This window comes from Microchirus variegatus (assembly GCF_963457635.1).
Source record: "Microchirus variegatus genome assembly, chromosome: 2".
NCBI lineage: Eukaryota > Metazoa > Chordata > Actinopteri > Pleuronectiformes > Soleidae > Microchirus > Microchirus variegatus.
In genome coordinates, this window is record NC_139803.1 from 18,758,181 (window position 1) to 18,780,516 (window position 22,336).

The following is a 22,336-nucleotide window of genomic DNA, read 5'->3' on the forward strand; positions in this document are numbered from 1 at the left end:
CAGTATCACACATACGGTATTGTCTTTGGTAGAAATAAACACATTAACAATGAAATGTTATTGTTCTGTTTCTTTCCAGGTTCAAGGTTTCAGTATTAGTACTAGAAGTAGGAGATACAGCAGTCCAAAAATTCCAAACATTAAATATAAAAACCCAACCATAGATTAAAAAACAAAGCAAAACATTACAAAATAGCCTCACAGCACAGCAAATGGCAGGTGCCATTAATGGGATGCATATATTAGCATATGCAATATGTATTTAAAAATGAATGGTTTGCATAACAGTTGGTTGGTTGTCACCGGGATGCAGAGCTAGAGTTCACAGTAGGGTGACATCTGCAGGAAAGAAGCTTCCTCTGAACCTGCTGGTAAATGGGTGCAGGAGTGGGGTGAAAAGTCTGTGGTTGGGGGCACTGCGTCCGTCATCTGCCTCAGCTTGACTGCACCTTGTCCCACTCACAGTGCTGTGTGAGTGAGAGGGGGAGTGGCTACAGTAGAGCGGCAAAAGCCAATGTGTGCTTATTTTACCGATATATTTTACATTACTTATCAAAACAACGTCAAACTTGTCACTGCACTTACTCATGCCCGTAGCAAGACACGTCAAGTTTGATCAATCGGACCATCAGTTCGTTTTTTGCATACTGAATCATCACACCAGCTAATAAAATCGTTAATAACTGGACCATTGCCGGACTCATTATTGTGCAGCACACTCACAATGACTGTATCATCAGCAAATTTCAAAATATGTCTGTTATCATATTTACTTACTTTATCTGGTTTTTTCATGAGAGCTATCCATGTATGTAAACAAAATGAATATGAACTTGAAATGTAGACAGGTCAGAGACTATTTAATTTCAAATGAAGTCATACAAGTCCAAAAGAAAAGAAAAGAAATAAGGAAAAAGTGACAATTCTTCCTTCTTACGTCCTTAATTCTAGGGATGGTTTCCTCCACTTCTACAAAGTAAAAGCAGTATGTATGCCCATATGCTAGTTACCATTTCTGATATATGATTGTCAGGATTCAGTATTGATTTTATATATTTATATTTTTTTATTCTCACATTCTTCCTCTGGTGTTTCCTTATTTGTAAACAGGTGACATGTCATTTCCTCCGCTTCTTTTTTGTGTGTCTTCTATTTTTTCTTTGTCTTTGTGTTGTCACGTGAAGCACCTTGTGTAACATTTTCTGCGTATGAAAGGTGCTACACATAAAATGTGAGTCATTGTCATGATTCATGAGTCATGATTGAGTCATGATTGAGTCACGATTGATTGAAACCTACATTTGGAGATAATCTCATCTAAATCTGTCACTTTGCACATGAACAGGCAAACAGACAAAAACCACAACCACCTTGATGGAGATAGAATCTGATAAAATACAGCGAGTCTGACTTAGTGAAACCCAGAGAGAGAAACTGCCTCAACATGGACGTTTGAATCTGTTTTCCCCTCTCAAACCACTTCTTGTTTCTGTACAGTTCACACACATTTCTGCCCAAACAACCAGCAGCGAAACGGAGTAACACGTCTATTGTACTGAACATAAACCTAAAGGAAAGATCATTAAAACTACGTGTGACTCAGTGTCTGCTTGTTATAGGTCAATACAACTGAGTCCTCTAACCTGTCAAACCTCACTCTCTCTCCGTGTGTGTGTGTGTGTGTGTGTGTGTGTGTGTGTGTGTGTGTGTGTGTGTGTGTGTGTGTGTGTGTGGGGGTGTGTGTGTGTGTGTGTGTGTGTGTGTGTGTGTTCTTCGTCATCAGCCCTGGAGGCCAACAGCTCCATCCACTTGCACTGTAGAGAATAAACAATTAATTCTCTTTGTCCCACTCTGTCTCTGCCCCCGCCTCTGTCTGTCTGTCTGTCTGTCTGTCTGTCTGTCAGTGTGATCAATTTCTTGACTTCCTCGTTTTGCAGTGGCTGGGCTGAGCAGAGGACAGGATATGCTTCACAGTGCTCTCAGTTTCACAGCAGCAGCAGAAGCAGCAGTGAGGACAACACGCTCTGCAGTCAAGATGAGTGCTGGGGATGTGGTCTGCAAAGGATGGCTCATTAAATCCCCACCAGAGAAGAAACTGAAAAGATTTGTGAGTAGGATTACACTCTGGATACCCGTGTGTGCATGTGTTTGCATGTGTGTGTCCCCTATGGGAATGCCAGTGTTTTGTTGTTTTGTCTTGTGCTCTGATGGTGAGTGAGCGAGGATTCAGAGACACGCTGGATGCCTCTGTGCTTAAGCTGTAATCCAGTCTCCCTCATTATTTCATATTAAAAGCACGACTCTCACTGCCGTGTTTGTGAGGCTCACCTCCACAGTTATTATTCAACCATGTTGTGATGAAAACAATATGTCACAAGCTGCAAATGTACCTCAGACAGACAGGGGATTATTCGTACAGCAAAGTATATATAATTGCTTACATGGACAGTATACAAGCCTCACTGTTGTGTGGATGTTGGGGTCATGTGATAATGTCGGCCACTCTTGTTCTGTGTATGTGTGTTGTGAAACATGGAACGCAGCGTCAGCAGCAGTTCAGACCGACCCACACACACACACACACGGTTTAGACCTAGGAGACTTAAACAGAAATAGTCCGGCTTTGTGATGACTGTTTGCACTTCCTCAGTGCAAACAGAGGTGGAGGAGGCCAGTTTATCAACAGTAGTGCAGGGAGAAAGGGTGTGTGTGTGTGTGTGTGTGTGTGTGTGTGTGTGTGTGTGTGTGTGTGTGTGTGTGTGTGTGTGTGTGTGTGTGTGTGTGTGTGTGTGTGTGTGTGTGTGTGTGTGTGCGTGTGCTGGTGTGTGTGTGTACTTGTTACCTCTTTAGGACCTCTATTATAAACACTGACTTTGTCAAGACCAGTAGTCATAATGTCCTAATGAGGCAGAACCTAATTTCTGAAGATCTGGTGGGATTTAGGGCTAATATTTGAATTGTGGATAGGTTAAGGTTATAGACATTAACTGGTTATAGTTAACGTTTAGGGATAACACTTTGTTTAGACTGTCCCAATAAATGGAATTCAATGAAAGTCTGTAAAAGGATAGCCGTGATGGTTAAGGTCAGGGTAACGGGTTAGGGAATGAGTTATGTCTATGAGTGTGCTCTCTAAGGATGCTGAACAAGAATGTGTGTATGTGTGTATGTGTGTATGTGTGTATGTGTGTATGTGTGTATGTGTGTATGTGTGTATGTGTGTACGAGTATTTGTTATCTCTTTAGGACTTACTATAAACACTGATGTTGTTGATGTTACAGACCTGGTCCTAATGAGGCGGAACCTAATTTCTGAGGAACTGGTTAAGGCTGGAATTGTGGTTAGGTTAAGGTTAGGTATTAACTGGTTATGGTTAAGCTGAGGGAAAACATTTTGTTTAGGCTGTTAAAAGATAGTTGCATGGACATGTGTGTGTGTGTGTGTGTGTGGGTGTGCTTGTGTTTATTTATTATTATTTATCTTTGTGAGGTCTAAAACGTAAATTGCTATCGTTGTAGGGACATTTTGTCTAGGCCCCACAACTTTAAATGGCTTTTTCAGGATTAGGGTTATGGTTAGACTTGGGTTTAGGTTAGGGTTTGGCACAGTTGTGATAGTTTTAGGCAGGGCTATTCAACTAACATTTCCAGAGGGCCAGCTTTTCGGAAGGCTGTCCACCAACCCCTGTACTACTATTTTGTGTTGCATGTACATTAAACGGATACAAATAGATACAAAATGTTTTTCATTATTTAGCACTTATTTATTGAAATGGCTGCTAGTTTTGTGCTAAAAAGGTAAGTACCAAAACCACCAACATTCAGGTACAATACAATTTGTGTATAGTGCAAAAAGGTTACAGTTACAGTACCACCAACATTTGAAATAACAGTCACAATTGGCTCTTACAAAATTAGAGGTAACAATATAAACAACATTAAGGTGCAATGGCCACAATAGGCTATTTTTGCAGAAATATAAGTAACAGTACCAATAATATTCAGATACAACTGCTACAGTTGGCTCTTAGTGCAAAATATTCGGGTACATACATAGGCTGCCTACAATTACAGCTGTACTAGTATTTGCCAAAAAGGGATGCAAAGTATCACAAAGTGTTGCAAAGTGTCGCAAAGTGCCAGAAATAGGCGAAGCTACGGGTTTATTGGGTTTTTAATAATACATTAATTATTTTTGGGTTAATGGGCCACGGGCCGGTCCAAATTGCTTGAAGGGCCTCAACTGGCCCCCCGGGCCTTAAGTTGAATAGCCTTGGTTTAAGGACATGGTTAAGGTTAGGGTAAGGGGCTAGGGAATGCATTATGTCTGATGCAGACATAAAAACTAGTTTGTGTGTGTTCCAGGAATTACTCACGTTCCGGGGACCTAAATCTGTTTGCACAGTCACATTATGGGGACAAAAATCAAGTCCCCATAATATACATTTTTACATTTGAAGGTGGAGACATGTTGTATGGTTAGGTTAGGGTTCGGGCTATTGAGGGTCAGTAAAAGGATAACCGTGCAAACCTGTGTGTGTATGTACTTGTACATACATCCTTGTGATGACTTAAAAACTTAGGTTAGGTCAGTAGTAATTATGGTTACAGTTAGAGTACGTGTCCAGGAAACGAATGAAAGTCAATGTAATGTCCTCTGAAATCATGGAAATCAGACTGTGTGTGTGCGATGGAGTTTTTAGTTATTTTAGTTCACACCATGCAAATCTTGTTGATGCCTGAGAACAAAGTGAACACATGTGTTTCAGGCTGTTTGATTAATATTCAAACAGCACAGTCAGACACACTCTTCACAGAAAAGAAAAAAAAAGGCAAATCAAACATTCTTTACATACAGGTGCTTGCTCAGTTATTTACTATATGTTTTTCTTTTAGCATCTTTTTTTTTAGAGACAAGCATCAACACCTTTGAGAGTGAGACACATTCGTTTTGTCAGTCACGTCAGATTGTCTTCTGTAGGCTTCACATACGTTTCTCTGTCTTCTTCTCTGCACTCTAACTACTTTTTTAAGTATTGTCTTTTTTGGTGTATTTTATTGGGGAAAAAATCAGTCAAATCAAAGGAAAGGAAAAGTTCAGGTTTTAGCTGTCAGTGTGGTTGTATGAGGTATGGCCACAGTCAGTGCTTGACCCCGGTGCACCTCCTACCGCTTCACAAAAACAACTATTAAAATTTGTTCTACTAAGTACTTACAACATACATTTCTCTAAATCAGTGATTGGAATAGGTTTAATGAAGCTCAAGGCTTAATTTGGCCTGGAATTTATCGAATGACCCAGAATATCAGCAACAACACCATAAAACGAAAGTGAAAATGTTGAAAACCAACAAACCAATCCTAAAAAAAACAGAATAAAAACACTTAATTCACATTTTCTTATGACCCTTCATTATTTTTTGCCTTGTAAGGCTTTTCTGAAACATAAAAGAGAGCAATTTTACAATTTCCATCTCTTTTTTCCGACATACAATATCTGGAAATTTTGAAAGCGAGCACCTCACAAAAAAAACTTGTTTTTCAGGGCACAAACATCACACTTTGAAAACATCTAGGGTTAAATAGCCATTGGTCTAGTTGCAGTTTCCTCTTAAACTTGCTGTGCCGTGTTTCTGGCAGTGAGTTGAACCATTTCCTGGTATGAAAACATAAATTAGCGACTGGCGTGTGCAGGAGCAGATTAACCACATGCAGAAAAAAAACGTGCTATGTTTAAAATTTCACAGAACTGAAATATCAGATGAGGCTCCACCCTGACCATGTACACAGAGTCACACTACTGTGAACTCTTTATAATCAATAATACTTTATACCACTGAGGGAATCATCTATGCAATGAGCACGTCTTTAGAGCTGTATAAATAACAGTTTCAGTATTAGGTTCTCATTATGTGGAATAGTAACTGAATACCTTTCTCGTTCATGTTAGATGTTTTCTGCTAAATACAGTGAACTTCCTCTTCTCTACTTCTGGGAAATTAGAGTTGAGGTTCCGCTTACAGACCATATCACAAGCAAAAAGACGCAGTCTGAAGTTGCTAAGTCTGCTGTTGTGAAGCAGTAGTTGTGATCTAATTCCCATGACTGGTCATGACTAATTATAGTCAGGGAGAAGGGGAGGCAGTGCTGCCTTTATCATGCTTTAATCTTGAATTATATATGTATGAATTATGTCTAAATTAAAAGTATACCTCCATTATAAACTGCTCCTCGTTTTCTTCCTCAGGCATGGAGAAAAAGATGGTTTGTGCTACGCAGAGGTCGCATGAGTGGCAACCCCGATGTACTGGAGTACTATCAGAGTAAGAACTCCAAAAAGCCGATCCGTACCATCGACCTGAGAGACTGTGAGGTGGAGATGCTGAATGGGCAGCTCAGAATAAAGCGAGACTTCCATGGGAAGCACCTGTTTGTGGTGAAGACCTCGTCTCGCATTTTTTACCTGGTGGCCAAAACTGAGGAGGAGATGAACAGCTGGATCAGTAGCATCAGTCAAATATGCCAGTTTGGGAGCCTGGAGGATGCAGGTAAATATGCAGACAGATACAGCTCATTTGACATTAAATGAAGGCTTTTTAATGTACATGAATCCTAGATTCACTCTTCTGGTCCAGAAAATGTTTGTCTCCACACAAGAAGTAGAGAAACCAGACTTCAAATTCAGGTTAAATAAACAATAACATTTTGAGCTAAATTTGGTTTTGGTGAGTCTCGGACAGACTAAACACCAGAGAAAGCACCCAGAGTACAAACTTTCACCAAGGCTGCTCCGTTTCCCACTGTGTCAAAATACTCCTCTATCTCTCATTGTAAACAAAACACAAGCCTGTGCTTATTGTACACATCTCCCATATGGACCTCAACACATTATTACACATTATTGTTTTATTATTAAGCAAGTTCAAGTTATGTTCTATTTTTTTTTTACCAAAGTTTGTCACCTTATAAAGTCCAGTGTCTTTGAATATATACAAGAAAGCCTTGGTATGTGCATCTCAGTGTTTTCTCACTGGGCATAAGAGAGCACTAAATTAGTTTTAATTTAAAAAGGCACATATACACAGCTATGAGATTATCACAAATGGGCAGCTACTAAATATCTCATTTCTCCTCTATAGGGACAATTTCCCACATTCTCGCACAGATATACAGGGACATCACTTTCTATCACAGAGATGGGCATTTTCTATACTGCACTGAATATCCTTTCCTTTAATCACAACCTTTGGGACACTGTCATGTCAGGGCAGTACGGAACTTAATGCATCCTGTAAGTTCACCCATAGGAAATAAAGTTGCAAAGGCATCTTATAGAGCACTGCATCACATTTCCCCGCTAGAAAGGCACTCCTTTACAAACAATCCATTTTTTAAAAAATGTATATTTTGCTTTACAGGCCACAAATGAATGATATAAGGGTGCATAAGTATGTGTCTTGTGAATCAAGAGGAAACATTTTCAGTATCTGTAAATGCCTCAATGGCATGCACGCCACTGATGTACAGATATGGAGGTATAGGCAAATGATTCAAAATAGTCAAAAGAATAGGGTATATACTCTGAGCACACACCAATCTGTGATAGTGAACTTTACTTTTATCTATTATACATCATTAATACACAGCAGTAGTGAACACACAAACCAGGACCAGTTGGAATTTCATGCAAGTCAATGTTTTAGCTGTTAATTAAAGCATAAAGACAATGTTGTAGTGTCTTATTAAGATAAGGTTAGATTTTTTCTTCTTTATAATAAGACCATTTTTTGAGTGCACGACTTGCTTGCAAAGAACAATATCCCAGAAATAAGGCTTATTTTACTTTACTTTTGCAGCATTCCCTTGACTGTGCTGTTGCCTAAAATGCATATTTGCATAATGACGTGTGTCATTGTGTGGAGAGACTTTCTGTTAGAACTTTGAACATCTGTGTGAAGGAGATAAACCAACGTCCCAAAGTCACTGATACACCGATTAGATGTTCACAAGTAGCTGTTTACCAGCCTAATATATGTTATTCCACAATGGTGCAGCTTGTTGCTGGTGTTAGAGGTGCTGCTTCAGCCATGATTATGTTCATTATGTGTAATTGAGTTTTCAGTGAAAGTAGATCAGCAGTGGTAGATCCCACCTGGATGGTCTATGTTATTGGTTCAGTTAGATTTTGATCAGTCTTGTACCAATACTGACAAAATACTGATAGACTTGAAACCAATGTAACACAAACGCAATAATTATAGTTGTGTTATTTACACAGGTGTCACTCTTGTTTTTGTTTTTTTACCTTAGCGGGCAGTAAACATATTCAAAGTAAAGCACAAAGTGTGGTAATAATGAACTTCACTTAAAGAAGTAAAACCTAGAACGGATCTGAAAATGTTCACAAAATGAGCAAATCAACTACACAATAAAACCAATTAGCTTAAAATCAACACTAATGAATACCTAAATATATGTGAAGATATCTAGATCCACACTGGGGACCCACCAGGGGCCACAAATTTTTAAGAACTTGCGACGTCATCCAGTTTCCTCACTCCGTCACTGCAAAGCCCGTTTTCCTTTAATCCATCTGTATACATTATTGCATATTCCTAAAAAGGTGGTTTAGGGACTTAGTTACACATTTAAGTACATCAAACTTCAGTTTCAAGGCAGAAAAGTCTAACAGTAAGATAAAGATCAAATGGCTCAAACGTGTTTTGCCTTGTGTCACCACTGGCAGCCATGTTTTCAGAGCAAGCATGTGTGCCTTATACAGGTTCTCAGGGGAGGGGGGCGGTAGGGAGCACACACAGCTCTGACTAAGTGCCAATATCTCATAAAAAAACACACTGGACCAAACTTTTCTTATTTTTTCCGTCCTGGGCTCCAACTGTCGATAAGCCAGTGTGTCCAAGGGCAAGACACTTAATCTCAAGTTGTTCCTGGAGGCTGAGCGCAGGGCACCTATGACAGCTATGAAAAAGTGCTATATACAGACCATCTAACAAGTAATTTTCAAAAAATTGTTTTCTACCTGCTCTCCACAGAAAGCTCAGAAGAAGGCTGTCCACACACTCCTACCTCCCTTCAGCTGTCGACTGACAGCTCTGACCGAGCATCTGTATCGAGCCTCATAGATTCCAGTCATCCACTGGACTACCTGTTTCTGTCACAGTGTGAGACAGGGAGTCTGAGCAGGTATGTGAACTCTGGGTAACACTTCATTTTGATAGTTTATTGTTGACTCACTAGTAATCTAATGACTATAAATAGTATTTCTGCAGTGTTATTAACCATCATTTAAAGGTGCCATATGTAAGAATGTGGCCAAAAACGGTTACTACATTCAAATTCAAAATACAGAGGTATTTTAGGTTTCGTTTTCTGACGTAACCGGCAACCCGTGGTTGCTCGGCAGCTGAGACTCTACTGACTGCAATGATTGGTAGACGGCGGTAGGTGGCGCCACATGCCAAAAACATGATTTCAAAACATAAACATGATTTGCAGTCTGCAAAATATTTTTTTAATGCAAATATTTTGTCTGTACTGTTGTTGTTGGTGTCACAATTATCACAATTATGATAAATGATTGATTATTTATTATTGATTATATATGTAAACATCTAGATGACCACCATCTAGAGTTGGTCATATATATATATATATATATATGACCAACTCTGACCAACTGACCATCTATTGACATGAATACCTGTTGATTACTAGTAGAGAGTCAACAATGGACTATCAAATTGAAGTGATACTAAACAAAATGAAATGTTGGGAATAGTTCATATCTAACTGTTTTCCTTTTTGTCCGTATCTGTAGACACAACAGCTTTTCAAACTCTGACATCTCTCTGGACCAGAAGTCAGCAGACGATGTTGTCAAGGACATTGTCCCTTCACCGCTTTACTCCAATGCCTCCCCATCCATCTCTCATGCCAGCCCCAGCCCATCACTGTTCCCTGCTGGAAGGTTGATTACCCCCTCTTTCACTGCTCTGTGCACCCCCATGGCCTTACCGTCATCCTCTTCCTCTCCGTTGCATCACTGTGCCACAAGTGTCTTCCAGTTTGACAGACCTTATTCTTCTCCGTCATCAGAGGTAACGGGTGAGAGGCAAACACCTCCTCCACTACCACCCAAGCCTAATCACCTGTCAGAGCAGCTCATTGATGAAGGCACTCACAAGCCAAGGTCAATGACCACGCAGCTTTTATCAAGCCGTGCTGTACTGTTTCCCCGGAGGACTTCTTTGTCAAGCTTGGACCATTTCAAAAGGGGTAAATCTTCAAAAAAAAAAAAAGCATTCCCACAGTATACACAGAACAGAGGCTGCGTACATAACTTTGTTGTATAAATGTATAATCACTTGATTTCCACCCAATTTGATTGGTTTTCACATAGACTTAGAATATTGCCGCATTCCTTTTACATCATAACTTGGAACTGGGGTGACATCATCCCCAAGTTCACCGCATTCCAGTTGAGAATTTGGAAATGGCCTACTAAAAAGCTTTAAAAAAAAATGTTTTAAAGTTTGATATCATTTCTGGTATGTGGCCACCACAGATCCCTGTTTGTAGTCCTGTTTGCAACAATCTGCAATTCTCACACACTTGAGAATGTTTGTACATGTTATACATGTTTGTAAAGGGTAAATCACAAACTACTTCATTTCTTTTCCCCAAATATCTTTTTTAGGAGATGATGATAACAGGTTGATCAGGAACAGAAGGCAGAGTCTAAATTTGGTAAGATTATAATTTTTTATAAGATCATGCTTATTACAAGAATGTTTCTTCATGTAACTGTGACGGGATTTATTGCATTTCTCAAAATGTACCTTGAGGTGATAGGTACTGACATATCCACTGCAAAAACAGCTTGAGTAGAAATAAACCAAATATTTTCAAATCTCATATAATCTTACAATAGGGTCAGTGAATACAGCTTGGATAGAATAACACTTTCAGACTTATGTGCCTTAAATGAGATAAAACAGGCCAAAAACTAGTCAAAAATTGCCAAAATTTAAGAAAATCATGTAAGAAATATTCACTTAAAATGTGTCTTCTTTTACTTGATTAAGTTCACTTTAAGAATTTGCACCAATCCAAATACTTTTAACTTGTCGGATACTTGTCTGAGCAGAAAACATGGCTGTGAGCTGGGACATAAGGAAAACTGATTTTACCCACTTAAAGGTGCATTATGTAATAAATCTATAGCAACTGGCCATACAATCCTCCTAATATGTCACAGAGACTCAGGAATAATGTTCATATAACAAACTGAACTCACCAACAACAATAGTACAGACAAAACATTTGCATTAAAAAAAATCTTGTTTACGTTTTGAAATCATGTCTTGGCACGTGGCGCCACCTACTGCAGTCAGTAGAGTCTCAGCTGCTGAGCAACCACGGGTTGCCAGTTACGTCTGAAAACAAAACCTAAAAGACCTCGGTATTTTGAATTTGAATGTAGTAACCGTTTTTGGCCACATTCTTACATATGGCCCCTTTAACTAAAGACTCCAGAATACAAGCAATGCCTGCTGAAGTCCATGATATATATTATGTTAAAGATACCTCGCCATTAGAGGTTTATGTCACTTTGCTAACCATAGAGAAAATTTATGATTTTACATCACGACTCACAGGAGTTGTTGATCCACTGCTGCCTCCCTGATTTTCTTCTGACTTTGGTGTAGGAGAATGAGTGGTTAATAAATTCCAGGTTCCTGTGGGAAAATATTGTCTTCAATTTCAATTTAAAGCAGCAAATGCTTAAGTTTGATTTTAAGACTCGGGGGTGTATTTAGCGTAGTCAGCACTGACTTTGTTCAGGTACCTCAAACAACTATCCCTTTACACAAGATTTGGTGTCATTTATGTCGAATAAAAAACATGTCATTAAAATCATTTTAAATTTACTGTTTGCAGATGTAAACATGAACAGATGTTCCAGCTGTGCTAATGTATGTCCTGTGATCTGTTGTGTTTCAACAGCCTCGTTTAAATACCACACCAGTTCAGAGCTACCAAGATGAGTCATACGTCCCCATGTCTTCCCCGTCTCCGTCTGCCGAATGTGACGGTTACATTCCCATGAGCCCACGGATGTTCAGCTTCCTCAACACAAGCTGTGATGTTGAATCCTCCTCATCTCTCAGCTCACTGATGAGTCCGGCAGAAGATCTCACGCCACCTCCAATTCACCGGCACCTCAAGCCCCGCTTGAGGAGAGGTAAGACCTAACGTTTTTGGCCTAACGTTTTTGGCATTTTGTGAAAATCAAAGCTTATCTGAAGCTGTTTCTGAATATGTGGTGTTTGATCAACTTTACTCGAGGGGCATAAAGCTGTTAATTACAGAATTCTGCAGATGCATTTACTTTACAAGCCATTTCAACATGTCAGGTGATGTTTGTTCAACATGAGGTTTGGGATTATATTGAGTTTTACTTTGTTATTATATATAACAATATAATACTGTGATTTTTGACTATTATCAAGTGTTGGATTGTCTCATCATAATAAATGGCATCCAATCCTGATAGTGTTGTCTTCTCTTTGTTCACAGCTCGGCCCCCACCTCTCGACCTGACAGGTCTTTCCACAATCACAGAGTGTCCGACTCACTTTCCTTTGAGCAGAAGCATGACTGAATCATGGTAAACATTATCCGAGTCTCTTTTTTCAAAGCATATTATCTTTACATGACTGATAATATAATCACATTAAGATTCCATGTAAATCCAAATCCTGCATTTAGACCACACAGATAAGTGCACATTACATCTCTCTGTTTGTTTTACAATTGTATACAGGGATTTTTTTTTTTTACAGCTGTTTTGACATTAAAAGCATTAGAAAATATGAATACATTAAATGTAGACGTTTCTGATTAAAGTGAACCTAATGACCTAAGTTGTAGTCATGGGGTTTGTTATGGGACTATGTGTAGCTCTCCTTAAATATCATGTGTTATTGTTTTCGGATGTTATTTATGATGTCACATACTTAGTTTGACGTTAATGGTCCAGTTTTGTTTTATTGATTTATTGATTGATTTGTTTAAGGGAACATTTCACATTAATTACTGTAAATTTGGGAGAATTAGCCAAATAGGCTTTTTTCCATGTATAGTCTCTGGACAGTCATCCTATAAACAACATGCTCAAGAGTAATATTCTGTTTCCAAAGTCCTCAAGTCCCTTCACTGTGTTGTGTTATGTTTGTTGCAGCTTTTCAGCGAAATCTTTACTCCTTGAAAGAAAACTGGAAAACGGGGACATGCTGAGAGATTTTGAGGCAAATCCCCTCATAATGGTAAAAGTTATTATCATACGACTTTCACACACATTTTACATTATGCACACACATACTATTTTAAATGTTGTTGCTAAACAGTGTGTTTTTTATGTATCATCTCATCAATCATCGCCAATTTTCCTCTATTTAATTCAGTGAATGCAAATGCAAACATACAGATCTGGATTTTAATGCATAAAGAGAATCTGGAACACAACTGTGCTGTGTGTGGTAATGTGAGGTACTGACACAGTCTGTGCTGACTGTACTACCTGTGCTGTCAATCACACTGGAACACAGATGCTCCCCCAGCCAGCATGTCCATGTGGACACCATCAGAGTTACATCTCGGCTGACAATCAGGGTCCTAAGCAGATTTGCCCACTTCAATCCCATGTCCATTTAGAACTCAGTTAGCTTGGAAAGGGTACAAATTGGGCATGGTCTTGAAGTGATCTTACCTCCCTTAAGTGAGCTTAAATACCTTATAATTTTCAAGATCAAGGGGCATTCCTTCAATGGGAAATCCCCCCTAAACTCAGATTTCCAACTCTGAAACTCAGAGCAATGTCACATAGCCTGAGTTAGGATTTCTAAATGGCTGCCACCATACAAACACTGCTTCCTTTACCCTTAATATTACTTCTGTCATATTTGTTTCACAATAAATCAGTCATTATCTGTGTTTGTGTGTGCCAAATACCATGTAGAGGTTGTTTTCAAGTGGTATTGCTAACAATGATTTTTTTTTGTGGTGAACTCTGGGGTGTTGTCACACCCAGCTTCCAGTTACGATGTAAATGAAACACAGTATGAGTAATACTGTGTTTTCAGAATTTTAAATGCTCCCTCAGATTGACCTCAGTGACATAAACTTACCAAATAAGGCAGCAGTAGACCAGCAGCTCCTGTGTTCCTTTTCTAGACTTTTAGGAGAGGAAAATGTTACAAGGTTCAATTTCAAGGCAATATGTCTGTCTAATATCAAGATAAATACTCGAGCCCATTTTTCCTTGAGTCCCCACTAACAGCTATGTTTTCCTTTAAGAGAGAGGGTTTGTTGATGCGTTCCATTTGTCAAATCAGTCGTACACGTTGTATTGTTTTATTCTTAACTATAGACAAAAGTGCAATACCACATAGAATATTGTTATCAACTGGTATAGCTAACAATGGCTAGCCCGAGATATGTTGCAGCCGTTGTGTTGTGCTGAGATTTTTTTTTTTTTAAATAATAATAATAAAAATAATAATAGTGCACATTTCCCCAGCACATTAATCATATATTATTGAGTTCATCTCTACCTTAATTCATCTCTTAATCTCAGTCTACAGCAAACAACCTTTTTTATGCCTGTTATTAGCAGCTTTGTACTGTGTACTGATGTGAATCTTGTGACTTTCAGTCACAACTATCATGGGAACAGTGATTATTTTGTCTGTTTCTTTCTCTGACAGGAGTCAAGGCAACCGTTCTATCTCACCTCTGATGGACCAGTTCAACCCTGGGCCAGAAAATCAAACCTTGACTATTTGTCCTTAGATTTCAATTCTGCATCTCCCTCACCAGTGCAAAAGGTAAGATGATAGAAATTAACGGTTTGATGCAGATTTTATCTATGGACTTTGGTGCAGGATAGTGAGTGGTTCACAAAATTACCGATCAGAAAAGGCTGGCTTATATGGCAAGATAAAGATAAAACATATTGTGTTATTGCTTGTGAGCACACTGGCAGCCTTGTCTTCAGCAAGCGTTGTGTTCTGGTTTAATTCAATGAATTTTGAAATTCTGCTATATACTGGTCGAGTTCCATGGATTTAAATTGACATTGAACTCTGACAGGTTGAATTCAGGATCGGTCCTGTTCATTGTTGCTGTGTCTTAGGCTGCCATAATGGAGATTCATAGAAACTAAGTCACATGATGTCCAAAACTATCTGTTGATATAGCACATACTGTGTATACACAGTATATATTTATACTGTATATTTGTATATATGTATGTATACATACGCACTTAAGTTCTAAAGTAGGAGACACCAAATTTGATATTGTGCACACTTATAATTAAAATGCAATCTGTTCTCATCTCTCCCTCAATATATCAAGCAGAAATCCTTCCTTTCTGATGAGCACAAAGTGGATTACGTACAGGTGGATGAAAAGAAGACACAGGCGCTGCAAAACACCAAGATGGAATGGACAGACGTCCGTCAGTCAAAGACATAAATGGGAAGGAGAACCAAGATCAACAACAATGCCAGCAAAATGGAAATACAGTATAACACGAGGACCCAAAACTATTTAAAAGCACTTTGAAAAACAGTATCAACACACAAATGTACAGAGACTATAAGCAGTTAGAGGCAGACTACACACGCAATTGCACTGTAAAATCTGAGTTCATTTTGAGCAGGTTTTTACTGTAAATACCTTTTGATCATGCACTGTTCGCAGTTGTTGTTAATGCAGCACAACATTCTACCACAATTTGCAAAGGCCATCACATTGCATCATTGTTATCTTTAATAATTGTGTATAATAACTGAGACTGTAAAGAAAATATTTTCATGATAAAAGTCTTTAAAAAACAACTTTTCTATCTCTTCATATCATGAAACCAAATTATCAATCTTGAGCTGTTTCCTCCTAAAAAACCCTCAGCCCTGAATTTCAAATTACATTTTAATGTAAATATGTTTCCCTATTAAAATAATGATAACCTGAATTGTTCAAATAGTTAAGTGATTACCATTTTAGCCATAACTGGGATGGGAATTTTACAAATACACACAACAGTAATCAATATCATAAAAATGAGAAAAGCAACGTGAAACATCATATGTTATTACACATATTTGTTTTAGGCTTTTGCCATTTAGATTATTTCTATCCAAGAACAAAGAGTACAAGTTTTTGTTAACATTTTAACTATAATACACCGGTCTGAGGCTAAACTGTAATACTGCTAAAGCCCATCAGGGGGCCACAGCCCACTCTAGTTTAGACAATACACACAGGTACTTGTGCTGTCATGCTGTGCTTCAAACTTCAATTTCAAAAGCCTGTTGATTGGATTTATGAGATAATTTATACAATCTACTGATTTTAAATACTCACTACTTTATTTTTTTAAACTAAATCATGTGGAGTTGTTTATATATCATTAATTTAGGAATTGTGTTTTTTCCCCTTCCTACATTATAATGCTGTTGTTCATATTGCACTTTAAATTTTCTTCTCAGGATATGTCCAATAGTACACAACAGATTCATGAATCAGAATAAATTTCTAAATCACTAAATATGAAACAATATGAAATAAAATGAATAAAGAAAATTATAGCACTTTTCAACTGTTTACATATACAGCACACATTTAACAGACGATTAGTCCATTGTAAAATTGTATATGGTAGGGGGAAAAAAACAATCCTAATCAATATAACAAAAAATAAGTAAAAACATAACATCAGTTGAAGACAGTTTATTTATTTTCCTTTTTTAAAAACCTTTATTTTTTTATTAGCAAATGTTAGAGGCTGTAATATCCTCTCAGGAATCAATTAAGAAATCAATATAATTCTGCTTGCATTTTAGATAAATGTGATACTTGTCAATCAGAATAAAACAAATATTAGCCATATTACATGTGTTTTTAATATTTTCCAAGAGTTTACATGATAAACACCAGCCAAAAAACATAGAGTAGTGAAAGTGGTGCAGACGTTTAACGTTACACACGTTTTGCGTCACTCGTATGCGCCATAAGGACAGTCCGGGCGGTGACGTCATCAGCCAGCACTCAAGCGCTTGTGTGGAAAAACTCGTGAAATAGTATGCGTGCCTAAACTCGACACATATATGTAGTTTCTGTGGAGCTGCCGCGAGTTTAGTTCCTTTCTCTGTCGCTCTCGCTCTCACACACACGTACACAAACCCTGGAGGATGGGGCTGGCGTTGTGAGCTAGCACCGAAGCTAGCAGCTAGCTCCGGATCTGAGCTGCTCCGCGGCCTGAGTGAAGCAGCTCGTACGATATCACCGTCTGCACGAAGCTAAAGTTAAATGAACAGACTGTGAGACCGTGAGAGGAGACGCAGTGTTGCACATTTCCTACAACAGCTGGTGAGTTTGTTTACTTCGTGACTCGTTTAGCTAAACCGGATACCGTATGCTTTTGTGTTCATGTGTCATCGAGGTCGAAACTTCCACCTCAGACAACCAAAGCTCTCAGTGGATTTAACGAAAGTGGAAATGTAATCTAATGAATAAAAGTAATGACCCACCCTACTGTAAAACCCTCTCCTTACAAACCTTTGGAAGCCATTATCGATTACCTTGTTTGAGAAAAAGAAATAGTAAATGAGTCGCTGCAATTAAAAACAATTATAATACAAGTACGTCTTACTATCATTAAAGCAATGTGGCAGAGATTCAACTAAGATAATAATAATAATGCACTCAGCCAAAGAAGGGGCTACATCATACTATTGCTTATCAATCAATCTTTATTTGTATAGCACACAGTTTACAAAACATAGTTTGTCTCACGGGTCTTCAAAGGGTTGGTAACATCCTCTGTCCTTAGACCTTAGTGCTTCGTGTGAAGCACTTACAATAAGCTAACCGGGGTGAATTTCTAATCTTGTGATAAATAATTATTAATGGAGAAAAACATACACGTTTTGTGGCTTGAAAATCCTGTCTACCTCACCAGCATACAGTCTTAGTGATTTGTTTTTAAATTAGGAGCTGCATTTTTTTCATGACTTGTTTTGCGTATCAATTACTAATTTAATCGTTAACTGTTAACAGTGTACTTTTTCTAGTTGGAGGATAAGTAGGATAAGTCCCACGTCCAACTGGTTTGGATGGGCTCTGGAACGCAGCGTTACTACTTACTTTTTGATGTAAATGGAACACAGCATCAGAACCTCATACACTGCTACACTTCATAAATTCTGAACAATCCTTTAATTATTCTGCACTATTGCTATTGTATCAATGTAGTCAGTTTTAAAAGTTAATTCTAATTTGTGTCATTTTTCTCAATCCAGCATTCATACCAGATGAAGGGCAAACATCCTGCAATTATCCAGCTGACTGTTCTAAAAAAATCAGCTACTATGCCCGATGGACTTTTGTAACTGGTAGCCATGGCTTCTTCTTGCAAGGTAGACGAACAACGCAGAGACACCAAGGATTTAGCTACTGCATCCAGATCACTTTCGCAATGTAGCCCTGAGGACATCATAGAGGAGCTTCAGTCGGACGTGCTGAATGCCACGGTGAAATCTCAGAAGTCAGGAAGATTTAGGAGGACCGCCCTGACATTTTTTGGAGTCCGTAAAAGTATCTGTATTTTGCCCAATTTCTTTGGAGGGCGGAATAAAAATCAGACCAAGTGCTCGACTAAGAAAGGAATCACCAAAAGCAAAACCCACGATGGGCTAAGCAAAGTTAGTCAGGATGACAGTCTTGGAGGGAGGCTGTGCTCAGCTGGAGACTGTGACTACCACAGCCAGAGGAACTCCTCTGGAGAGCTCTACACGTGCTGTCACAGTGAATGTAGTCAACCCAGTACTGAGCAGAAATCACTGACTGTGGGCAGGCAGAAGAAAGGTCTGAGGAGTCTTTTTCAAAGTTTTAGGCACCACAGAAACCATCGAAATTCTGGAACGCATAAAAGTGAAATGATTGCAATGTCCTCTCCCCACTGCAAGAAAGAGGTGCTTGTCGTTCAGGATAACACTAACGAGTATGTCACGGAGTGCCTGGGATCTGAACCTGATGTGCCTTTAGCAGATGTTATATGTAATGTTTCCATTGATCCTGAATCTGATGCTGATGCCCTGGCATCAGAGAAGAGTGATGAGCAAGAAAGTCCAAAGTCTGAGCCCAATGATCAAATGGAGGAAATTCATTTAATGGCTGTAGTGTCCAGTGATTGTGAGAAGATGTCCAGAGGACACAGTGAGCCTCACCTTAAAGTCCAGATGATGTCTGAACCTTTATTGAATTCTGAGACACCGTCTGTCTCATCAGATCAGCTCAACCTGATTTTTGGCGATGTTGCTTCATTAAAGAGCTTTGACTCACTCACTGGCTGTGGGGATATTATTGCAGATCAAGAAGACGACAGCATCACAGAGAGCACAGTCTCTGGGGAAAGGAGCAGAAATGGAGGAAAGAGGGCCTCTTGCTATCTGACTTATCAGGGTGGTGGTGAGGAAATGGCCTCACCTGAAGATGTTGGCAACGAGTGTCATGATGTGTGGGGAAATAATACTGTGGAAGAAATGTGTTGCTCCTGCAGTCAAGACCACACTGATATGACGGAAGAGCTGACAAGCTCCAACAATATGGACTTAATGAACAGTAACTGTGCACAACAGGCCACTGGCATGGACACTTCTTCAATTACTGATGCTTTGACTCCTCAAAGTGAGCATCAAGAATCGGTTCCAACCAGTGATGAAGGCTACTATGATTCAACTACCCCAGGGCCAGATGAAGGTCAGGAAAAAACAGACAGACTGCAGACGGACAGACTACCCCGGGACAGTTACAGCGGTGATGCCCTCTATGAACTTTTTGCGACGGATGAGAGTCTCATAAGTCCACATTATGAAAACACACCAAAACTTCCTGGTTCCAAACAATGCGAATATTTAACAGAGTTAGTTAATGTGACCGATTCTGCCTTTGTTCCAGAAATGGATCGGTTACAAATAAGTGCAGAACTGTATGAAGTTCAGGACCTTCGAGAGAGTAGTAACTCCTCAGATTTGGCACTAAATCTGGGTGGTCGACAGGAAATCAGCTTGAACGCTGATAGTAATTTAAATTCAAAACCAAATTTTTCAAGCAACAAGAATAATCTAGAATCAGGTGTGTTTGATGAAAAGGGAAATATGCCTGCTTCCACGGAAAAAAGGACACAACTCATTACCTCTGACTGTGAAAAAAGCCACAGCAGCATAACATTCGGAAACACATCAGACCCTGATTTTGAAGCATTTTGTGAACCCAAAGAGCAAGACCTTGAGGAAAACAAGCCTGTGGCATTGCCCTACAGAAATATCAGTCCTTGGTCTCCTGAGTGCAACGATTTGGATGATGGCCAAACTGTTTGTTTCTCCCAAGCACTTGAGGACTATACCAAACACTCTCAGATGCTGAGCGACTTGCGCAACAGTGTAGACGATTTGGGTACAAATTCCACCTTCACCCCAAATATGGAGGCCTTACCTACCATAGTTACATTTGACGTAGTGGATATGCATAATGAGGGTGAATACGATGAACACATTCACATGGAACTGGAAGAGGACATTTCCTCGCCCTATCAGGAGTTTGAAGAAAGCTACCTACAAAAAGATGCGTTTGCTGAATTTGACTGTCAAATGTTAGACCTGTACGAACAGAATCTGGTCAGTAATACTTGGGCAGTTGCTAGCCTCCCACGGCACCTTGGCCTAAGAGTCGGCCAGTCCATGCCTAATCCACTGTCTCTAGACAGGAGAAGTAGATCTCTTGACACAGAGAGCCTTGAGCTGACCTTGTCTGACACGTACAGAGAGGAGAGAGCTGCTACTGTTTCCTGTCCCCAGACAGAAAATGACCCTGAAAGAGTCTCCTCACCACATTACAAAAAGAATGTACATGTGTCTGCATCAGAAGTTAAAGACTGTAGCAGCATTATGTCCTTATCATGGCAACCAAGGTCAGACATGTCTTTAAGCCTTCCTTTGACAACTGAAAAATTGCAGTGTGTTAGTCAAGCCCACGCTAAACATAAAATATATTCAAATCCATCCAGCATTGACTTTCCTCATAGTAAATTGCAACGTGTGTCAGATAGAGTGTGCTGTGATTTACAGAGTACAGAGCTTTACAATAGACAGGGTCAACTTCCTTTGCAATCAGGTTCTTGTTTACCTCGTAGCACCTTTGTTTATCCTGGAATGATGGAGGAGGAGGGATCAGAAGAAGTTGATGATGGTTTTTGTAAAGTTGCCACTAATTTGCAGCCCTACAACCCGTGTGGGAAAAGCAGACAAATGGTAAACAGGGAAGGAGTATGTCGTACTCGGAGTCTCTTAAATACAAGTGTGTCAAAAGATGAAAAGACTGTCCCCGTTGAGACAAGGACAGCCAGGGATGTTGTCTGCCCTTTGGCATGCAACAAAATCCCTGAGACATCCTTTAACTAAAAGGGGTTTTAATCATGACATTAAATTAATTCTTCAGGCTTTTTGAAGTGTGGTTGCACAAGGTCCTGACGTATTGTCTGCACTCCCTGCACCAGAAACCAGCTTCAGACATGGACACACGCTGTCAGTGAAAACATGGGTGCCAGCAGGGACAAAAGGAAAAACAGATTTCAGCCACTTGCCGAATAAAATCCCTGTCTGCTTAGGTCTATGATATCTTAAGAACATGTTTGCCATTTTGTCTCACTGTTGGGCAGTCTTTATCAACAGGCAAATCAAGATTCATTTTAATAAACTGCACACTAACGTGCACCAAAGTCCATCAAGAAAATCAGTGATTTTAGATCTCAGCACACAGGACTTGTTGATCCACCACTGCCCCCATCAGTAAGTTCGAATGTGTTATTTTGTGATGTAGGTGTTAAAAATCCTTTGTTAAGATTTACCCAGGTGGTCTGACTAAAGAAAGCAGCAGTAGACCAGCAGCCCCTGTGTCCCCATGAGCTAAAAACACTGACTTTCTCAATAGGCTTTGGTACGGAGTGTGAATCGTTTTCAAACTCCTGTTTCCAAGCAGCAAGGGCTCTCTAGTGGCAAACATGATAAAATATTGTAGACTTCATATTTGTTATATTGTTAAGTGGCTTTAAATCAATTATGTCCCTACCAGTATCCATGTTTTCCCTGAGAACAAACCTCCGTGTCTCAAGCCTGTTCATGGCACAGGGGTGGAACTCCCTTGCCTTGTACAACCACATTTCAAACAATTAAATGAAATATTCCTTTAA

General features: G+C 39.3%; 2 protein-coding genes across 2 annotated transcripts; both read left to right on the forward strand.

Moving 5' to 3' along the window:
* Positions 1-1,963: 1,963 nt before the first annotated feature.
* gab3 (GRB2 associated binding protein 3) lies at positions 1,964-15,561 on the forward strand (the record flags this gene model as incomplete). The annotated part of the gene is made up of 10 exons (XM_083905391.1): positions 1,964-2,107; positions 6,248-6,548; positions 9,054-9,219; positions 9,839-10,296; positions 10,718-10,767; positions 12,028-12,265; positions 12,601-12,691; positions 13,265-13,349; positions 14,790-14,909; positions 15,445-15,561. 10 exons carry the CDS (start codon positions 1,964-1,966, stop codon positions 15,559-15,561), a joined length of 1,770 nt encoding a protein of 589 aa, XP_083761517.1.
* A 1,801-nt stretch (positions 15,562-17,362) lies between these two features.
* Positions 17,363-21,679, forward strand: amer1 (APC membrane recruitment protein 1; the record flags this gene model as incomplete). Its single annotated transcript, XM_083905403.1, has 3 exons — positions 17,363-17,457; positions 18,390-21,398; positions 21,644-21,679. Exons 2-3 carry the CDS (start codon positions 18,489-18,491, stop codon positions 21,677-21,679), a joined length of 2,946 nt encoding a protein of 981 aa, XP_083761529.1. The 5' UTR covers positions 17,363-17,457; positions 18,390-18,488.
* Positions 21,680-22,336: the final 657 nt, after the last annotated feature.